The sequence below is a fragment of the Sphaeramia orbicularis genome, chromosome 8 (genome assembly GCF_902148855.1).
Source record: "Sphaeramia orbicularis chromosome 8, fSphaOr1.1, whole genome shotgun sequence".
In the NCBI taxonomy this organism is placed as follows: Eukaryota; Metazoa; Chordata; class Actinopteri; order Kurtiformes; family Apogonidae; genus Sphaeramia; species Sphaeramia orbicularis.
Genome location: NC_043964.1, coordinates 52,717,472 through 52,738,010, shown reverse-complemented (window position 1 = coordinate 52,738,010; position 20,539 = coordinate 52,717,472). Strand labels below are relative to the sequence as shown.

At 40.2% G+C, this 20,539-nt stretch overlaps 1 protein-coding gene across 10 annotated transcripts in view; it reads right to left on the bottom strand.

Annotated features, from left to right (window-relative positions):
• Positions 1–1,649: 1,649 nt before the first annotated feature.
• Positions 1,650–20,539, bottom strand: part of nfixb (nuclear factor I/Xb) — a 217,686-nt gene continuing 198,796 nt past the window's right edge. For 7 of the 10 annotated variants that reach the window (XM_030141290.1, XM_030141292.1, XM_030141293.1 and 4 more), the window contains 5 exons: positions 16,069–16,197; positions 11,302–11,477; positions 9,459–9,606; positions 7,102–7,193; positions 1,650–3,560 (listed from right to left, as the gene is read on the bottom strand). In XM_030141290.1, the coding sequence (XP_029997150.1) occupies positions 3,546–3,560; positions 7,102–7,193; positions 9,459–9,606; positions 11,302–11,477; positions 16,069–16,197 (560 nt within the window). In that variant the 3' untranslated portion in view covers positions 1,650–3,545. The remainder of the gene's footprint in view (positions 3,561–7,101; positions 7,194–9,458; positions 9,607–11,301; positions 11,478–16,068; positions 16,198–20,539) is intronic. The other 3 variants (XM_030141299.1, XM_030141297.1, XM_030141298.1) reach the window with 1 other exon arrangement.

Here is a 20,539-nt window from a genome sequence, read left to right as displayed (position 1 = left end):
GTTTGACAAATTGCATAATGGGAATACAGAGGCACTTCCATAGATTAGAAAAGAAATCACCTTAGCCGTCGTTTACCGTCCTACTCAGCAGAGCTACTTCTGTCTATGAAGCTGATGGTGGTCGTTTCCCTGCAGTGAACAACATGGCCAGGCAGTCCAGTTATTTTGTGAGGTTGGATGGGTGAATTTACATTTTTGAGTGCTTTTTTTTTTCTTTCTTTTTTTAAAAGAAATAACTGAATATGTGTGGGCTAAAGATGCTGATTTAAAAGGATTAAAAGCATAAAAAGGCCTCCTCAGATTGTCTAAATTTAAGACTTCCCTTTGAATTCAGTCAGGCAGGGGTGTGTTTGTTTCCGAAGTGAATGCTCTTCACAAGTGTGTGTTTTAAGGAGTTGGCGATCTGTGCTCTAAAAGGAAGTGTGTGTCCGTCCCAGTACTGGAGAACTGTTCACTACATGGTGGTCAGTGTCTGTTGAAAAGTCACTCACAAAGTTTGGCTGCCATGATTGTTTTAGTGCATTTTTTTGATCATTAAGGGCTCATTAATTCACATGTATTTTGCTTAAAATAGCCACGGGGGGTGGGGTGGGGGTGGGGGTGAGGGGGTCGGGGGGGGAGTGCTGGTGTATGTGTGTGTAGGAAGGGGATGGAGGGGGTGGTTACCATAGCAACCGTAAGATCCACACACATGCCGACATGAAAGTCTGTTGGAGTCGGGATTTTGCTGGATTTTTGACGCTGTGCTGACTCTTTTCTAGCTAATGTCGGAACGGGAGAAAAACGCAAAAAACAAAAAACAAAAAAAAAAACGTCAATTAGGCACACTTCCATCACAATTACTGCTTAGTTTGTTATTCATTTTTATTTTGTATGATTATTTTTTTTCTTCTAGCTTTAGCACGTTTTCTATAAAATGGCACACAAATCTGAGACGAAGTAAATGATGTGCAAATAAATGGAGCTGCATAGTGTTGTCAGAAGGTGGCAGTATACGCTATCAAATATCAAGGATTCACTCGCTATTTTCCAACTAATGTACAAGTTTTCTTTTACACTACATGTTATTACTATCCATTTTAACGACAGTTTTACCATTTTACATAAATGTTGAGGAAAAAAACACCATAAAATTAATTATAAGTGTCCTCATGACTCTGTTGAAAGTCTTTCTATGTTTTTTTTTCCAAATATTTGGACTTTGATGTTTATGCTGATGGAAGCTTGGCCACTGAGGAACTCTGAAGAATTCAACCAAAGTCAGTGGTTCCCAACCTTTTTTAGCCCCTGACCCCATTTTAACATCACAAATTTCTGGCAACCCCAGACATTTTTCTCTTAGATGTCTTAGCGGGGTAATGGTGGGTGAAGACATCTTTCCATTCTCTGTTCGGTCCTCTCAGATGTTACATCCTGCATTTTATTTGAACTTGATTTTTATTAGGAAAAATGTGTGGTGTTTTAATTATAATGAAATATATATTGAATCATTAAAAAAAACATTTTTTTATCAGTAATTTATTTACTTTTTTTTTTTTTAATCAATTACTAGAAATTTCACGCGACCCCATGTGAAGTCCTGACCCCAAGGTTGAAAAGCACTGACCTAAGTCCTTGACATAGGAATCATGTTTTTTTTTTTGTTTGAAATCATGGACGTGTAGAAGTGAGACGGTCTTTAGCTTAGAAATGGAGTTCGCTAATATCAAACATTTGGCTCCTTTCGCTCCGACACAGACTTCATGGAAGCTCTTAAGTATGTGTGAATCTCACGTTGACCCTTTTAAAACGAAAGAACACAAATCAAAGTGGGCACATTGGGTGATGGTCCTACTGCTAGCCTAGAGGCCCTCGTTCCCTCTCCAAAAAACAGCCAGATATGTCACATATTCATTTTGCTCCTCAGTGTGGCCCCTGTGCTCTTGGAGCCGGGGCCCGTCTGGGAGTGTAAACAACAGGGTAAACTTTTTAGGGAGACGGAAAGAAGAGCATCTCTGTCTTTTCCTCTAGGTCCCATCTTCAGCAACCTTCCCTCCTCGCTTCTATCACGCCACCGGGGCTCAAATAAGCTTCCTGTGATTGTCAAAACCCTGCGTGGCGTCGTCCTCTACAGTCCTCTTACGTATGGAACTGATTCATCTGGAACTGAGAGGACCACTGTTTTTTTTTTTTTTTTTTCTTTTGTGTATGTTTTTTTCATGAGCTCTATTTGATCCGGATCGGCTTTCAACCCTGTCTAACTGCTCCGACGTCCCGCTTCCTTACCATGTTTCTCTATAAGGTGCTGTCATTCAAATACAAAACAATTACAAAATAGTACAAATCCAAAAGGAATAAATTCAAATAAGAGAACACATAACAAGAAAATCATTACATTACAAGAGGGCGAAAGAGGGAACCGATAGCTGCTGTCTAGATTGGTGAAAACTGGGATATTCAGTGTGATGTTTGATATCGAAATAATAGGTAGAGAGAGTTTTCTGGGCTTATTGTATGTGCATATAAAGTAAAAATATAATACAACACCACCACCTAAAAATACTACAATTTAAACGGTGCAACTGGGCAACGGTGTGTTTTACATGAAGAAAAACTCAAGTACTTTTCTTCTTTGATTGGTTGGTGTGTGGGCAGATGTGAAATGAGCGTAGGCCTATGATTGGTGGGACTGAGTGATGGGAGGAGGACATGAGAAGGCTTCTTTTACCGTTCTCTTTAAAAACTCCTAATAGGCAAGTGTGGTTTTACCTCCCATGCCTTGCAGGTAGATAGTGCACATCATTACGATTAGTGTTAATTGATTCAGTTTGTAGTGCAACCCTTACTTAAGATATGTTTTGGCATGGTCTCTTTCTAGTTAGTAGTAGTAGGGTACAAAGGGAATCAATGGTCATTCAGAGGGAGAGAAACATTGGTCAATTTGATTTTGTGGTTTTTTGTTTTTTTTTTTGGGTGATGACAGACATCAGAGTAGCATGGACTGCAGCTTTCATTGGAAACCAAATCTTTGATCAGGCTGTGGATTCAAGGTGTTTTTTTGTTTTTTTTTGCTATGTGTAATCTGCGCTGTGGAAACCTGATTTGTCTGACGTTTTGTCGATTTTCGTAGCCATTGGTTACACAATCCTTCGTTTGGAGCGGTTTTCCATCCTCAGGTTCCTCCTGCGTCGCTGCCGTGTTGTGCTGGTTGGGTGGTTTCAGGACAGATGCCTTCCTGCTGCTGCTGCTGTTTTGCCCCTTTACCCCCCTCTATCCTGGCATCCCCTTGTCCATCCATTCATCTTTCCATCTATCCATCATTCCTTGAAAACGGGTCTTCCCTCACACTGGGTAAATGAGTCCAGAGTTCCTCTAAAAAGCGTCATGCTGCTAAAAAATTTCCTGCGTTGCTTGGTTATATCTTGTATTAGGTGAGACGTCGTGTAAGGGCCGGTCGGTCGGTGGGTTGGTTGGAGGACACTCACTGTCCCGTGGGTTTGTTTCTCTGATTTCTATTTCCGATTGAAAAGAAAGAATTCTAGTTGCTGGTTTGGACACAGATCTTGTCAGAGGAACCAAGACTGAAAAACAGAAAAGGGAAAGTGGGGAGTGAGATGATGTTCGCGTTAAAATAAGTTCAACGTCTGTCCACACACACACACACACACACACACACACGCACACGCACGCACACACTACAGATAAAACAAAAACAGAACACAACAACTGCAGTTCCATTTCAGTGTTGCATATCGTTAGTCTCATATCATAATTACCTAACTCCTACACAAATGGACAAAAGTATGTGGACACATTAAATTCAGGTGTTTCTTTTCTAACGGGTCTGGGATACAAAACAATAAAGACAAATGTCAGAATATATATATATATATATATATATATATATATATATATAATTTTATTTTTTTCTTATTTCTAGTCCAAATATCTCATTACACTTAAAAGAAGACATAATCGCCTAAAGAGGAACTTTTCAGTGAGATATAAGAACTGATTTTTAGACAATAGATCTGGAAAATCTGATTTCAAGGAATCTTACCAAGATAATTTTCACTTGTTCCATTGGCAGATTTTTTGCTTAATTCAAGCAAAATTAATAAATAAATAAAACTGAATTGAACTTATTCCATTGGCAGATTTTTTTTTGCTTGAATTAAGGAAAAAAAATCTTGAATGAAGCAAAAAAAAAAAAAAAAATCTGCCAATGGAACAAGTTCAATTCAATTTTATTTGTTCAGCCCTATATCACAACTAGGTTGTCTCAGGGTTTTACAGAATTAGTTGGATATGAAAACAAACAACAGTCAAATAAACAACAGATGGCAGATTTTGTTTTGCTTGAATTAAGCAAAAAAAAAAAAAATCTTGAATTAAACAAAAAAAAGTCTGATAAGATTTCTGCAAATAAGATTCTCAAGATCTATTGTCTAAAAATAAGTTCTTATATCTCACTGAAAAGTTATTCTTTAGGTGATTATGTCTTATTTTAAGTGTGATGAGATATTTGGACTAGAAATAAGAAAAATACACTTGGTAAGATTTAGATTTCTGCAGTGTGATTATACAGAAGTAACCAGAGCTGGTGGTTCAACACTTTGTCAATACATACTGTACGTCCACTCCTCTGGACAATAAAGACAATGTTCACTTTAAGTTTTCTAAGAACCACCCCTACAACTGAATTATTTTAATGCAGGTAACAATTAGTAGTAGAGGGGAACTTTAATGTACTTCAGTCAAGTTTTTCAAATATTACATGATTTGCAAGTTAGCGACTCTTACAACTCTGGTAAAACTAATAAGCCTGCAAACCTTTCAGACAGAGCTCATAAATCACAACCACGGGGTGTTTTGTTTTCTTTTTTTTCTCTTTTTTTTCCTTGGTCTTTCCCTCGCTGTGTTGACTTTTAGCCACTAGAGGTTCCTCCGGTTCCTAAATACAGTGAGTGACAGAAGCGCCATGAATCCTGTACAGTACATGTTAGATTCAGCGCGGCAGTGAAAGGCTACTGATGTCCAAACAGCAGCGGGGGGGGCCAGTCTGGCGCTCTCTGTCCCTTGCACTGTCTTCACTTCGGGTTTGTCCCGCTCAGCGTGAGCAGGGAGCAGAACTGGGTCACTGTAGCTGCCATTGGCTGCCCCGTTTGGCCTGCAGGATCTGCCACTGTGGGGCTAATGCGCCAACATTCTACAAGTCAAGCCTTGGAATCTACTCGGAGGCTCCAGGGAAGCAGCCTTTTGTTGGGTTTGACTCTAACAGGTCGCATGAATGCCCCCCCACCTCCTCCTTCTGCCTCCTGCCCTTCTCAGCTCCCATGCTCCCCTGGGCACTGTCCCAGCAGGCCTTGGGCATTGTAACGTGTCCCGTCTTACTCTCCTTCTGCTCTTACAAACACACACACACACACACACACACACACACACACACACACACACACACACACACAATCCATCTATCTCCCATAAACACTCCCACTAAATCCTTGGCAGCAGACAGTGACCACCCTCTTTTCTTTCCTGCCCCCCACCTTCGCCCCCTCTCGAGCAACCCCTTCTCAAATTCAAGATCAACTGGCTATGACATCATGTCTGGTTGCCGGGGGTAACGAGACGGCCGGGATGTGACTTCTATAAGGGCCGATACTCTGTCGCTCCGTTTCCCTCTTTTTCTGCCCCATCTGTATTTAGTTTCTCCTTCTCCCTCGGCTGCAGTTCCTCAGATTGGCCACTAGAGGACACACAGAGTCCACTATTCCGGTGTTAGGAGTTCTCCGTCTGTCCTGCAGTCATCTATCATTTTTGCAGGGCATCATTATTCTGTCAGTGTCATTCTCTCAGAGGCACATGAAAACAATTAATGCTATGCGTTTGGGTTCTGCCTCGAAAAGTAAAACCATATTTCATACTTCATCTCTTTGAGCAATTCATAAGAAAGCAAAGAGTGATATGAAGTCATGCATGAGTTAAACTGATGTTTAACTAGACGGCCAAATATGATGTGGTCATCCGTTTATTTTTTTCTTCTTTTTTTTTTTTTTTAAGCAATCTGAAACCGCCGATGCTGTTGTGCACAAAGGTTTTGGCCTGGATAGATCCATGACTTTAACCCTATTTAATATGTTTGGGATTGTTAACTAGGCCTCTTCACTTTAACATCAATAGTTAAATATAATAATGTCCTTGTCTGGGCACCAAACATGTTTTGGAAAGTTAGTGCATGTCACAACATTAACTATCACTTATGCATATGTAGTATATGTGTGTAAATAAAAGCTTTAAGAAAGTGAATAAGGAGGCTGTGAGAAGCGGTGGAGAAAAGACGGGAGTGGAAAATACAGTGAAGAATGGAGTATAATGAGCAGAAAGGAACTGGAATGGGGAAATGGAGAGGGAGGAAAGTGAGAGAACAGAGGGCAGAGAAACAAGGGAGGGATCAGCAGAGCACTTTCAGATGGTTTCCATGTGTTGAGGAGCAGAGCTGAGCTGAGCTGAGCTGGCTCCAGGCGGGTGTGGTTGGACACTAATGAGAAAAGTACTGGTGGTAATGGAGGAGGCATATGAACGGGGTACAGAGCAGTGAAGGGAACGGACGAAAAAAGGTGAAAGAAGGCGAGGGTAAAAAGGCAGAGAAAATTAATGAAGGGGAGGGAGGAGAGACGAGTGGGACAAAGCTTAAAAGAGAGAGAAAGTGAAGTGGGGGTGGTCTGGAAAACAAGAGGGGAAAGAAAAGAAGAAATATACGAAGTAGCAAACAGAGGGAGTGAAAAAGGCAGCGAGGGTGAAGGCCTGTTGCCTGAAGGGTAGGCTCCATATGTGCCAAATAAACAGTTGAGCACATATGGTAAAGCACACACACACAAACGCACACACACACACACACACAGTAAAATACAGATGTACAAACACACACATACTGACGGTGCACAGGAGAGATGGAGGAAACCCAGCAGCAGGTTTCACATCCGCACAGTTAATACGGTTCCTGAGTTTGACCAGTAATCACATTCAAAACAGACACATTTCCTCCTCTCTCTCTCTCTCTCTCTCTCACACAAACACACACACATAGACAAAGTGTGTGTTTTTATCCCGAACGCCTACCTGTGTCTGCTGTGGGATGTTCAGAAAGTTGTTGTCCCGTGATCCGATGCCGACAAACCTGTTGGGAGCTGTGGCGCCTGGCGTGGAGTATGCTTTAAAAAAACAACATAAAAAAACACAAGAAAAACAGAAGAGGACATTAGTGCACATTAGACAGGTAGCACTGAAGCTCCCTGTTTAGGATAAGGTCAAGTTTATTTCTATAAGCTAGCACATTTACAACAACGCAAAGTGCTGCACAAAGATATAGGCAGAAATACAAGATATGATAAAACTAGTAAAAATATATAGATATACAAGATAAGATATGCTAAAACTAATAAAACAGATGTAAAATAATAGAATAAATAGTATCTAAAAACATAACCAGATGGTAAAACAAATCAAAGTCACACACTTGTATTCTATTTACAACAAAATTCAGTAATGTGGGGAAAATAACACTCTTTCGCCTACAGTAGTGCCAGGAAAAGTAGCTGATTTGTACAAGTCGATTTTGTTACTATTGTACAGAGGTTACCTTGACAACTAACTTAACAGTTATGCGTTCTAAAGGAATGATTGGACATTTCTTCTTGGTAGTTCTTCTAGGTTCAACTGGACTTGTTTCGCTCTACCAACTACCAACCTAGAACCTACAAGAACTACCCAGAAGACCAGGGCAAATGAGAACTTACACAGAGTGGACATTTCCTCACAAAGTTACAGTAAATGTGACTCTATCGGCATCTGGTTATTGGAGGAGACTGAACAAAAAGACGAGAAAAAGGACGAAACATCAATGTTGGCTTTCTTGCTGTTAAGTTCGTTGCTTATCCAGCCTCTACATTAAAGTAATAAATTCAACTTTGGTCGTTGCCACTGAACCAGATGCTGGTGCTAGCATCACATTTACTGTACTGACTTGAGAACAGGTCTTGTATTCTAACTCTTACCAAGACAGGAAGTTGTTGTAATTGTCTAAGTATCTGGTTGTTAAGGTAGCATCGGTACAAAGGACCTTGTATGATGCTAAGAATACTAGAACCTACTTCTACCTTCATGTATACCGTATGGACATAGGAACGGGAGAAGTCTTCTCATGTAACTCTTGGCAAAAAGGAAATTTAGTGTGATCCTCAAACTATTCCTTTATCATTACTGGCGTAGCGTAAGCCTACTGGGTACTTCAGACATGCACTTAGCACTACAGAAAGTACTGCTCTATATCATTGAGGTCATAAAAATCCCATAAAGACGTTTGCCAAAATCTGGTATGCAAACTTAGATCTCTCTGATTGAACACTGAGGATTAAGTCCTGTTGATAAATTCAGCTGTAAGTGATTGAGCACACCAGAATCCCCACACTGAGGATCAGTCAGGGACTTTTAAAACCCACTGGCATCAAAGTCTGACAAATTTAGGGCAGTTTGAGGTACCCTAAGGACTCCACAATCTGAATCTGACTGAGGACCTGGGATATATAGTGTGTCGACTTGTGTATGTGCAAATCTGTGTGGAAGACAGAGAAAGGGCAAGAAGGAAAGGGACAGAAAACAGAAAGAAAATGGAGATTCATGTGTAAATCAATGGCATAGACATTAACAGTATACATCCATGTGTTTCTAAGAACTGGAGTAACATACATAAGACATAAAAGACTTTGAGACGCTGACTGGGGGTAAAACAAAAACACTACATTTGAGGGAAAGCTAAAGACACAAAATAAAGTGCTCCATCCAGTGCCCCTCCTATCATAGGCAAGGAAAACAAAATTAAAATCTACTCTTTTCTTCACCTTAAATACAAAAAACTACTCTGATTAACAACCACACAACACACCAGCTTCTAAAAAAATAGAAACCAAAGACAAATATGACTTTTTCGTCAATCTATTGGGATGTTTTGGAGTCCATTGGAGTCCACTGCCCTAAATTTGTGCCCTAAACAAGTAAGAGTCAAATTCTTCTGAGGATTTTAAGTTTTTAAATGGTTTGCTGCTGAGTCCAGAAGGGGAAGAAAGGAGGATTTCGCAGGAGAAGAACCACGGGGCTGATAAAACTCTCACACCAGAGAAAGCACAGTAGGCCCAATACAGAACCCAGATGAACGCCAGAGAAGTCCATTATAAAAGACATGTGTCACCAAACCTGAAGCGGGCCTTGATCTACACTAATGTTCCACAGTTTACTCTGCCGGCTTCCATAGGCTTCCGACGGTTAAGGGAGGTGAGAGGTCAGATACACAAGAACAGTGATGGCACAAAGTTGGAGTCAGAACAATGGCAGGGTCTTTTCACTGAAGACAGCTGGGAGTTTTGTTTTTAGATTTTTGGTGTTGGTTTGGTTTTGAAAACAGTCTCAGCGGGGTCACTTACACGGAGATGCGGGCGAGGAGAGTCCGCCGTCAGGGGGCGTGCTGTTGGGTTTAGAGTCGGGCATGGGGAGGGGCACTGGGCGGGCCACTGGGGGAGGTGGAGGCAGCAAGAAGGAGCCTGGCATTTTGCTCTGGCCGCTCCCGTTCGGCTGCAGACAACACAAATAGGGTCAGGAGGGCGACATGCGACAATCCGCAGACACGGAATGAAAAAACCAGGACGCAGCTCGGGAGGCCAGGTCCAAAAAAATATCCATGACGGAGGAGTGGGGGGGAGGTAGGCGATGGTGGAGAGAGGGAGAGGAGGTGGTGGGAAACAACAACCAAAGGAATGATGTATGTGGACGGCGTCTTTTTATGGAGGTGTGAAAAATAATAATCACCACAGGGTTTGAGAGGAGTGGGAGCTGGAGCTTGAGGTGAGAGGTTCCACAGGGGGGAGGTGGTCCGTGGTGGGTGGAGGAGGTGAGCAAAAAAGTACTGGTTGGGTTCGTCCAGTGGATGGCAAGAAATCAAAACCATGGGAGAATACTCTTCTACACAATCACAACACCAACCAACAATACCAGCACCAAACAACCAAACTCCAACTAAAATCGTAACAGCTAGAGATGAAAACAGAAACACAATGACACAACACAGAACGGGTATGCTTGACTGGAGTGTGCTGTGACTGATTCACTCTCGTGCTGATGGTTGTAATTTCTGAGGGGTTGGGTGGAGCAAAGAAAGATAGAAAACAAAAGAAAAGGAAAGGGAGACGTCGGGTCTGAAACAGCAAACGGCAAAGTGACATCGACAGGACAGTACAAAGACCTGCAGAGCTGCTGGATTAGCATGTTTAGTGTGTTCACTTGTGTCGAGGTTTGCGTTTCTGTGCAGTTCTCAGTGACGGGGGTCGACATTCAGCGCCACAAACTTTGGACATGCTCCGTCCACTTACAAATATGTTACCGTCATGTTGCATTAGAGAACAATGCAATCATTCTGAAAGTGGCACGAGGCAAAGAAATATGTTTTAAATGGAACCATATTCTGTTTTCCAAATTACATAAAACTATTAATAGGAATAAAATTCTACTTTAGGAATATATAGGGATTGATACATTTTTTTCCCCAATAATTAATAATAATCAAGACTCCCAATAACTCATATACATTAATAAATAAAACACTGGTGTCAACTTTCATAACATGTCCAACACAAGACATTGTTGCAATGCCTCTACCTTCACTGTCAAACCACATAAACAGAAATGCAATTAAATAAAAATGTGACAGTATTTGCCAGTTCTCACACTGAATTTGAAGGACTCAGTAGTTTTCTGAGTGCTCATTTTAGCTCTTTATTCATGATGTGTAACTAATCAGTTAAGTAGTCCTATGGGCAGGACCATTTATTTTCCTGGATATCAGATATAAAAAATACTGTTATCAGTAATTGTGAAAAATGTGCATAACAGATCCAATAATTGTTTGTGGCCAATAATCAATCTATTTCTAGTCGATATTAAAAAAACTGGATCAAATAATTCAAACCCCATAAATGTAATTTTTTTTAAAATTAAATGTAAATGATTAAACTTTGATGTCAGGTTTGTAGCAGTGGTGAAATTTCCTGTTTTTTTTTCATTTACAGATGCTCAAAAATCTAATGACCTGACCTATTACCTACTTAACCCTGCTTTAACGACAGTCAGTTTTAGTTTATAATTAGTATAAAATATCTAAATGCCTTTCAAACCTTCTCTACCCTGCAGTTCTGTTTCAGGTATATTTTCATATTTTGACATATGTGCAGTTTTTGTCTGACTAACATGTTTGTCTCCGGGGCTGAGCCTTACCTGTCCGGCGGCCTGTCCTGAGCCATCAGCACAGACGAACTGCACAAATTCCTTCAGGGGGTCCTGTCCAGGGTGGTGGTGGTAGCGGATGGTTGAGTGGGTGAAGTATGGGCCAGACTGCTGGATGATGGAGGGAGACGGGAAGTGCAAGGCCGAGGCTGAAGCACGGGGGCTCCCTGTAACGACGCAGGTTTGTATTAGACAAAAGGAAGAAAAAACAGAGAAAAGTTGGAGAGAGCGAGAGGAAGACATAAACCACTGAATTCCTATGTGTTCTTACAGACGGAACAGATGTATTGAGTGTTAATGAAGGATAGAAAGAAAACCACGACTGGACATGACGATGGAACCTTGCTTTAGAATTTAGTAAAAAACAGAAAAGAATGTTTAAAAAACCAAGCAAACCCCAAAACACTGATTTCAGGTTAATGGATATTGTGGGCATTGCTCATAAGAATTTATTGTCACTCCAGTAAATCTAAACAGCTTTATGGAAGAGATTTACACACACATTACATTCATCTGTGCATGTACACAAACAACACAACAATTGAATGCACAAGCAGTCAGACGTACACATGTAAAACACCTGAATGTGCACATATTCAACAGATACAAGTGCTACATTTCCAAATCAGATCCAAGCAGCTCGTAAAAACAGAACGCACAAAGAGATCATTGAATGCTGTCTTAAATGAGCAGGTCTTAATGCCTGCACGTGTGCTGGTTTGAGGGTGCGATTCACTGGCATCGATGCAAGTTGGCATCAAAACTGTGTGTTTTTTTTTTTATCCAACACATTTTCTTTTTTATGACAGAACTAATCTGTATGTTCACACTGTATGTCAGAGTTAATGTTTTTCTGTTAATGGGCCTTTTAAAAAAAAAAAAAAAAAAAAAAAAAAATATATATATATATATATATATATATATATATATATATATATATATATATATATATATATATATATATATATATATACACACATATATATATATATATATATATATATATATATATATATATATATATATATATATATTTATTTATTTATTTATATATAAAATCTTGGACAGTATGACCAAAAATTTGTATCAGTATTTTTCTTATACATATTTCACATTGCTGCTTCCCTCTAAAAATAAAATCCCATTGGTAGTGGAACCCTGACTTTGCAGTGGTGGAGTGTTACCATGTTCATAAACTGTGTGATCGTTGAGTTGATGTTGTGATGATAAAAATGTTGACATCAATCTAAAGGCTGTTTTTTTGGGCCTGAGTGGGAATTACAGAAACCACATGGTTGATGATGTTTTATTATTTTTATAAACACATTTCAGATGTTTAGAGATCGAACATTCAGAAGAATTATGGTCATAAATGGTTTTTCAACATCAAAATATGTATTAGTGACAAAACAAAACAAAACACTAGAACTGGTTTTACCTGACAATACAGAGTAAGAATACACATTGTGATGTGATAATTAGTATTGTTTTTTGCTCTACTGTATGTACTTATTTTGTATAAGTACATACATATTACAGTATTAATGGGGTCTCTGCTCATTATACTCTGCACAGTCCTCTGTAGAGCTTCCAGCACCAAACAATGCCATAGAATTTTCTTCTGATTTAAGCAGCATGACTGTTGTTTCAGATATTCTAGAGTATGGCTGTATATAAAAATGCATATGGTATATGAAATTAAATATATATAGTTATAGTAATTCATGTGGTGTATCACCTAACACCAGTACCCATGTATGCTACAAAAAAAAACCCAACCCTGAAGAGATTTCCTTCAATGTTTGGCTTGTTATACATGATGTTCATTACATAGCTACTAAATCAATAATTTTTTGGAGGATTGAATATGATGTCAGTGACTTCAAAATAATTTCTTGAGTCTATGTTGAGAACTGAACCCCAAACAATGCAATGCTATTCACAGGAACAGAAAAAACCACATCATAGAATGCAATCACTGGCTAATCAGAACTGAGTATTCATCAAAGTGGTGCATTAAATATACATTGTATGTATGGCAGGTGTGGAGATTCAATCAAAAGCTTAGAGGAAGTATTCCTTTCTTGTTTTAAAAAAGAGAAATTTGCTGTAGAGCACCAAGCGACACTGAATATGTGTGAGGTATAAGAGGGGAGCAGTTGGTAGAGCCCTGCCACCAAAGACAAAGGCCTCTCTGTCAAACCTATATCCATTACTAAATCTCCTTGATTTGTATTAGAAGCCTGTTCTCCTCTTAGCTGTGCCAGTCTGACACCCGCCCTGTCCCATCCAGGCCCCCCAGCTGCCTATATGGATGCTGCCAACCCCCTTTCTAGGGCTCGCATCGTACACATTGTGTGTGTGAGTGTACTTGATGAGAATGCCAACCCTGCTGCATTAACCCCCCCCCACCCCCCAGACAGGGGCCTATGCCTCTGAGCCCAGCAACACCTTGCTCCCATGCCAGGCTGCCTGCTCTCCAGTGGAGCTGTCTCCCTGCTCCTATAGCCCCCTACTAATCCCATTAGAGACTGGGTGAAGGCCAAACACTCTGGGGGTATGGGGGGTGGGGAGTGGATAGGATGGGGGGCAGGATCAGAGGGAATCCCTATACCCCCTACACACCGACTCTCCTCTGCCTCTAGAGGGGGAAATGGTTAATGTGCTGGAAAACCACCTCCTTCCACCACGACAGTGATCGCTCCAGCTCCTCAAACCCACTTCTCCAACCCCTAAATCCACTTGGATCTCGTTTTCCACACTGAACAACAACAACACTGGTGATGTGGTAAGCACTTTCTCGCTCCAGCATGAACGTTGTAAGAGTGCGTGTAAAAAGAAACAAATCACAACAGCATAAATCACAGCCGCTGGCCACAAAAAGGACATGATATTGTATACATGTGTATGTGTGTGGATTGGACTCGCTTTAGCTACATCTCAACAGGCACATGGTCTGTCAACAACCACGGAGGAGGGTTTAATGACACGGTGGTCAACCTCATTGCTTCACATCTGCTTGGTGGCTTAAAAAGCCTTTGATGTAGCCGAGCTACAGAACTAAAGCACATGGGTAATTATCTCCAGTCAACTCCTTTACTCCAGTTTGCGAACGTGCAATTTCCAAAAAGAAAACAAAGTCACTTTCTTGATAAAATTAAGAGAGTAGTGATTTATTGTTGGAGCTCTTTTAGCTGAATTGATATGTGATGTCAGGATAAGCTGGTGGATGGTGGGGGACTGGCTGCTTGGCAACAAATGGAAGACAGATTTTGTGCCCCTTGCCAGTGTGCATGAAGACATGTGCCTGCTTATACTAGGGTCAATTTGTTTCGATAATTTTAAGAAAATCAACTCCTTAAGTAGAAAGTAGAAGAGAGAAAAAAAGCAAACAAATGCAATGACTTTCATCATGTTAACTGATCACTGATGTTATTTGTGTTACACTGATGCATATTTCCATACTTGACAAAAAACTGCAATGCATCACATTACCAAGTACGGACATGGAAAGATATGTTTTTAGATGCTAAAAATGAGGTTTTGTTTGTTTTTAGGGGTATACATGAAATTAAAAAAACTGCATCTCCAATGTCTGTCTGAGGAGGTATTAGCTGGTTTTTCAACTAAAGCCTTTGTAAAGGAATACATGGATGGAACAGCTCAGGTAAACCGGTTTGATAAGTCAGTTTTAGACTTTGTGAAATAATACATACATATACATATGTATATATACATATAATGTAATACATATAAATGAATGAATGAAATAATGCAGTAGATTAATAGAGTATTAATTATAAGTGAAAAGTAGATTTCTGCCTAGAAAGAACTGATTTTAAAATGCTATTTATCAATGGTAGAATTTATTTAGAATGTATTTAACTCTTTAATATGCACCATTTTCAGGGATTTTTTTTTTTTTTTTTAAGATTCAATATTAGGCTCATAACAAAAACACACAACCCCACCCCCTCCCAAAAGAAAATCCCAAGTATTAGATGTCATTTGTCATCTTGGTGTTTCTGTGTTTAGCATGTGGCTAAAACACAACCAATACTACATCATTTCAAATATGGCTCAAGTCTATCTATAAGCCCCTGGTGGATATACAGTGGTAAAAATATACATTTTCCAGAAGTTTATGAGTAGATGCTCATCTTCCAATGAAATGTATCTGCAGATTCTTATTTGTGTCAGAGAGTTTGTGGTAAAATGTCAACCGTTAGTATATGACACTTGTTTGTGTAACAAGGGTTGCACCACAAATGTAAAGTAAAATAAAATAAAATTTAGAAGAGCAAATTCTGTAACAAGAGAACATAAGTTGTGGAATCAGATGACACCCAGACGACGACAGGACAGGAGCAACTACCTGTTGTTTTCCACAGAGGTTGTATCTAGAGACCAAGAAGCATCTTCCAACAGACAGACCCGGAAAACACGCCACACCCAGACGCCCTAAAGCTCCAGCACCAGCTTCACCTGCACCCGACAGCCTCAGGACCAGCAGTGGGGGGGTAGGGGGTGAGGTGGGGGGAGGGGGGGGTTTGGGGGGTTTGGGGGGCTACACAGCTACCTGCCAGTGTCATCCCCAGACACACTAGTCCCAAAGACTCCCACCTCTTGTGCAAAAGGGGAAGGGGTGGGAGGTGGGTAGAAGGAGGTGCTGAAGGGGGTGGGGGTGGGGAGAGGGAGGAAGAGGTAGGAGGGGGGCGATCAGGTGTGGGGAGGGGTCGGGAGCTGGGTTGGTCTCACCTGGTCTCACTCCCGCCAGCATTGGCAGTGGGTGGTGGGTGAACGCCATGCGGGGGGACCTCGTCTGGGAGGACAGGGCGCTGAAATCGAATTTCCCCGGCTTCTTAAGAGAACCAGGCGATGAGAGTCCTGGCAAAAAGGGGATCAACAAAATGGCAGAACAGAGACGAGGTTTTAATCAAACATGGCGTTGCTTACTGCGACTCTAATCAAGAATTAGAAAAAAATATCAGGCTTTAAAGTCTGTTTGAAATTTGAATGATCATGATTGAAATCAATGGATTGATCAATTCATTCATTGATTTGTTGATTGGGTTAACATTCAGATGGGTTGACTAATCTCACAAACTGTGTTACTCCGTACAGTCGGCAGGCTGTACCATGTCTGTCAGACCAAGGGGGGTGGGGTGGGGGGTTGAGCAGCTGAGGTTCAGGGTCCGGAGAGGGGCCGTGTTTGGAAGCAGCAGAGGGTCAGAGTGAAGGGGGATGCCGGGGGGAGGGGGGGTAAGGATGGTAGGTCGGGAGGCTAAGGGTGTCAGGACAGAGGAGAGCCGGGAAAATGTGGTGGCGGTCCAACTAGGGTCACCACAAAGAGATGTTTTAAATATCACATCCCAACTACCTGAATAATTCCACCAAAAAACCCGTGTCAGAGTTCGATGGTGCCTCCAGTTTAAAGACAGCAGGCACAGGAACACAGTCAACAAAACCAGCAGCCTACTCACTGCACTTGTCAGGATTCCTCGTTCGAATGAATGGGACTTTGGACGGCGTCATATCTGGGGCAGACTGTGTTTTTCAAGCCAAAGCCAGCATAAGCTACGCCACTACATATAGCAGCAGAAAATCCGGCCAAAACATACATCAATGGATCGTCTGATGTAGAGCCCTTCTGCATATCTGACTGTCAGGTATTTTATGTGTTTGCCTTAATAGTATTTCATAAAGAAATGCTTCACACACGCACACACAAGCTGTTCAGGCTGGGTGGCGAACACCGGGCAAACTGCCAGTCCACGCTGGATGGGAGGAAGGAGTTAAAGCGGCAGAGGAGTGGTGACGGCATGGACCGACACACATAGACAAACATATTAAAGTGTCCCCCCTCTGTCTATAAATGTCGGCCCAGGCTAAAAGGCTGCATGAAATATCCCTCAGTTTGGTAAAAATGGGCACACTAAGTATAGGCCGGGCTCACCAGCAGACCAGAAACATGGCCAAAAGTGTGAGAGCTACAGATAAAAGAGGCTCTCTTCTGTGATCAAGGCCTTGTGCGGTGGGCACTGGGGGAATTTATTTTGATGTATGGTAATCCAAAGGCACAATTTAGACTTTCAGGGTTTGAGGACGAGCGCCAAATGGTGTATTTGACCTCTGTTGGGAACCACAATGTTGAATATATACTGAAATGAAACACTGGAAAGAACAATCCATAAAACGGGAGAATAATGAGGAAGTAAAAGTATAGAAAAGTGCATCAGCGTGGATGCATAGACCTCATTACTTCTCTCTGGAACATACTGAGCTCATGTTTTGTTTGCTTCAGATTAGGCCAAAAAACCCAAAAAAAAAAACAAAACAAAAACAGTGATAAAAAACGTCAGCGAGTAAAAGCCCCATAAAGTACTAAACGACACAATATTCACACATATAAAACAAACACACTCAAGTAAAGACGTGGGTAATTTCAACATGGCCCAAAGAGATGTGGAAATAGATTTTATGAGCAGAGCATATAAAAATCTAACGGAGCAGATTTCAGAAAAGCTTTTTTTTAATGCTGCACTGGGAAATGTTTTATCACTATTTACCCACAATGCTCATAGGCAGCATGGGCGCAGCTGTGCTTGTGTGGGCAACGATAAGTATAGAAAAAGGTGGGCGCCCGTGCTTATGCTCCGCTCGCCGTATCATGTGACTCTCCATGATGGTGGGAGGAGCGGAAACAGTACGAGGGGTGAGATGGATTTTATGCACTGGTGGAATTGTGGGAAAAAGAGGCTCCATATAAAAACAAAGACGGTGTCAATGAGCGGGTCAAACAAGTGTCTGGCCAATTACTTATCACCATGCTTTTAAAAACAGAAACAAGTGCACAACAGCTCAACAAAAAGCCTTTAGGATTTCCAAGATGATAAAAAGTCCAACATGATTTGCCAGGAGAACAGTAATAGTGTAGGCTCCTCATCCATCTGGCACAGATACTGAACATCTGATGGTGTGCTTTAAATCTCACATGGTAATATACAAATGTTAACAATGCAATCATCGTATCAGGGTGGAAGACATATTTATATTCAATATTTCTATATTAAAAATGGATGACATTACTATTTGGGTGTGAAACAGCTTGCTGTGGTGGTGGACCAAAAGAAAAAAAAAAACTAAACTTTATAGTTTTACTGAACTGAGTGAAGCTGTTCAGCAACTTGTAGCTAATTGTCCCGATTTCCTCAACCAGAACTTTACAACCGGTGTTCATTTCTCACAGTTCTTGCAACAGTTTTTTTTTTTGTTGTTGTTTCTCTAGTTTGTTTAACCCATAAAGACCCAGTGCAACTTTTGCAACAGTTCCAAAAGACTTTTTTCTTTATATTTAACATTTCTGGAGTGATTTATGACTATTTATTGTGATATTATCTTCTGTGTTTTTTTGTAAAAGCACTGGAGCATTCACTCATGTTTTTATGCACATGTTGAAACAAACAAGAACCCTTTCCTAAAAATGCTGCTGCACCACAAGCAGTGACAGTTTAACCGCAGTCCAGGATATTGTAGAAATATGACTTTAAAACACTGGAATGACACTGAATGACATTTAGTGAATGTTCAACAATATCTTGAAATCATCATATCTTTGTTAACCCATAAGGACCCAGTGCTACTTTTGTGTCAGTTCCCACATAATTTTTTCTTTATATTTAACCTTCCTTAAGTGATTTATCACCATTTACTGTAATATTATCCTCTGTATTTTGTGTTTTTTCAGTGAAAATCACATATTTTCCTGTATTTAATTTAATGATCATGTAGATGTTCATAAAAGCTCAGATTATCAAGTTGAGGGCTATTAAATCATGGAGAAAAGTGAAGAAAAAGTAACTTTTAAAGCAAAATCTGTCATTAATTGAACATAAACCCAGTGTGTCCATCCACTGTCATTGATCCAAGTCCATGGGTTTAACTGCTTAATCAATGCTGTAGAAGATGACAGTGTTTCCACGGTAACTACGGAGCCTCTGAATGTACAAACTAGCCATATCTGATGACCATGAAAAGATGAATAATTGTATTTCACATCAATTATTTACATGTATTGATAGAATTAGTGGATCAGCAGGTATTAAACAGTTTAGATCAGCAGATGGTTTTGGTCAACGGTGGATGTTTGGGTCTTTATGGGTTAAAGTGAGTAAGTTATAATAACAAACAAAACACATCAAATAAAATGACAAAGTTATCAACGTCTATTAATTATAGACGTTGACCATTAGCATCTAAAATTCAATAAAAATTCATCTAAAAGTCAATAATTTATTAGTGATAAGTCAACACCAGAGCTTATTTCAAATGAACAGTAAATTAATTTGTTAATTCTCCTCTAAAAGAATGTTACTGAATATTTTCCTCTTTTCCTACTTGTTGTATGTAGGCAAGTGGGAAGCACACTAAACTGCACCACAAAAACTAGATTAAAATCTTTCCGATATTCTATTTTATGTCATTGCAGTAGCTTTATTGGACATGTAATAAATATATAATACATAATAAATATGTAAACTGGATTTTCATGATAATATAACTGGGGGATCATGGGATGATTCCTGGGCGTTTTTTTTTTTTTTGTTATTCTTCAGGTTAGAACATGTAGCAGGTGGAACTAATGTTTTAGCGTTGGACTGGGGCGCCGATAAAGGGGGAGGGATAAACATGACAAATTCATGGGGCCCAGAATTTGTGGGGGGCCCATAGAGCAGTGGAGGGGGTCCAGTGGATATGGGCTAAAAGTTGTGAAAATTTCATGTAAGATCCACTGTATAATAGAGGCACAGAAGTCGGGAGTTGTATGTTAAAAGTATGCCAAGTTTCAGTTTTGTTTCATGCTAGCGTAAGTGATGGTATGTATGGACAAGGATTGGACTGGAAAAGAAACATGGGACATGTTTGTGTTTTTGTACAGTTTCCACTTTAATGTTCTGACATGTGCAATAGAAATGGGCTCATTGCAGTCACCGATATTGTTAAAATGTTCATCTTTACCAAAATTTGTAAAAAAATAAAAAAATAAAAAAGGTAACTTTATTGTCATAGTTGCAAGGCAGTTGCACATTTCCTATTTTTATTTGGAAAAATATGGTCTCAGGGGGCAGTCTGGTTGAGTTTATTTGTATTGTTCAAACAAAAATATAAGTTATTTTTAATTTAAACAAAAAATTATTCAAGGAAAAGCAAGAAGTATTGTTACAATATT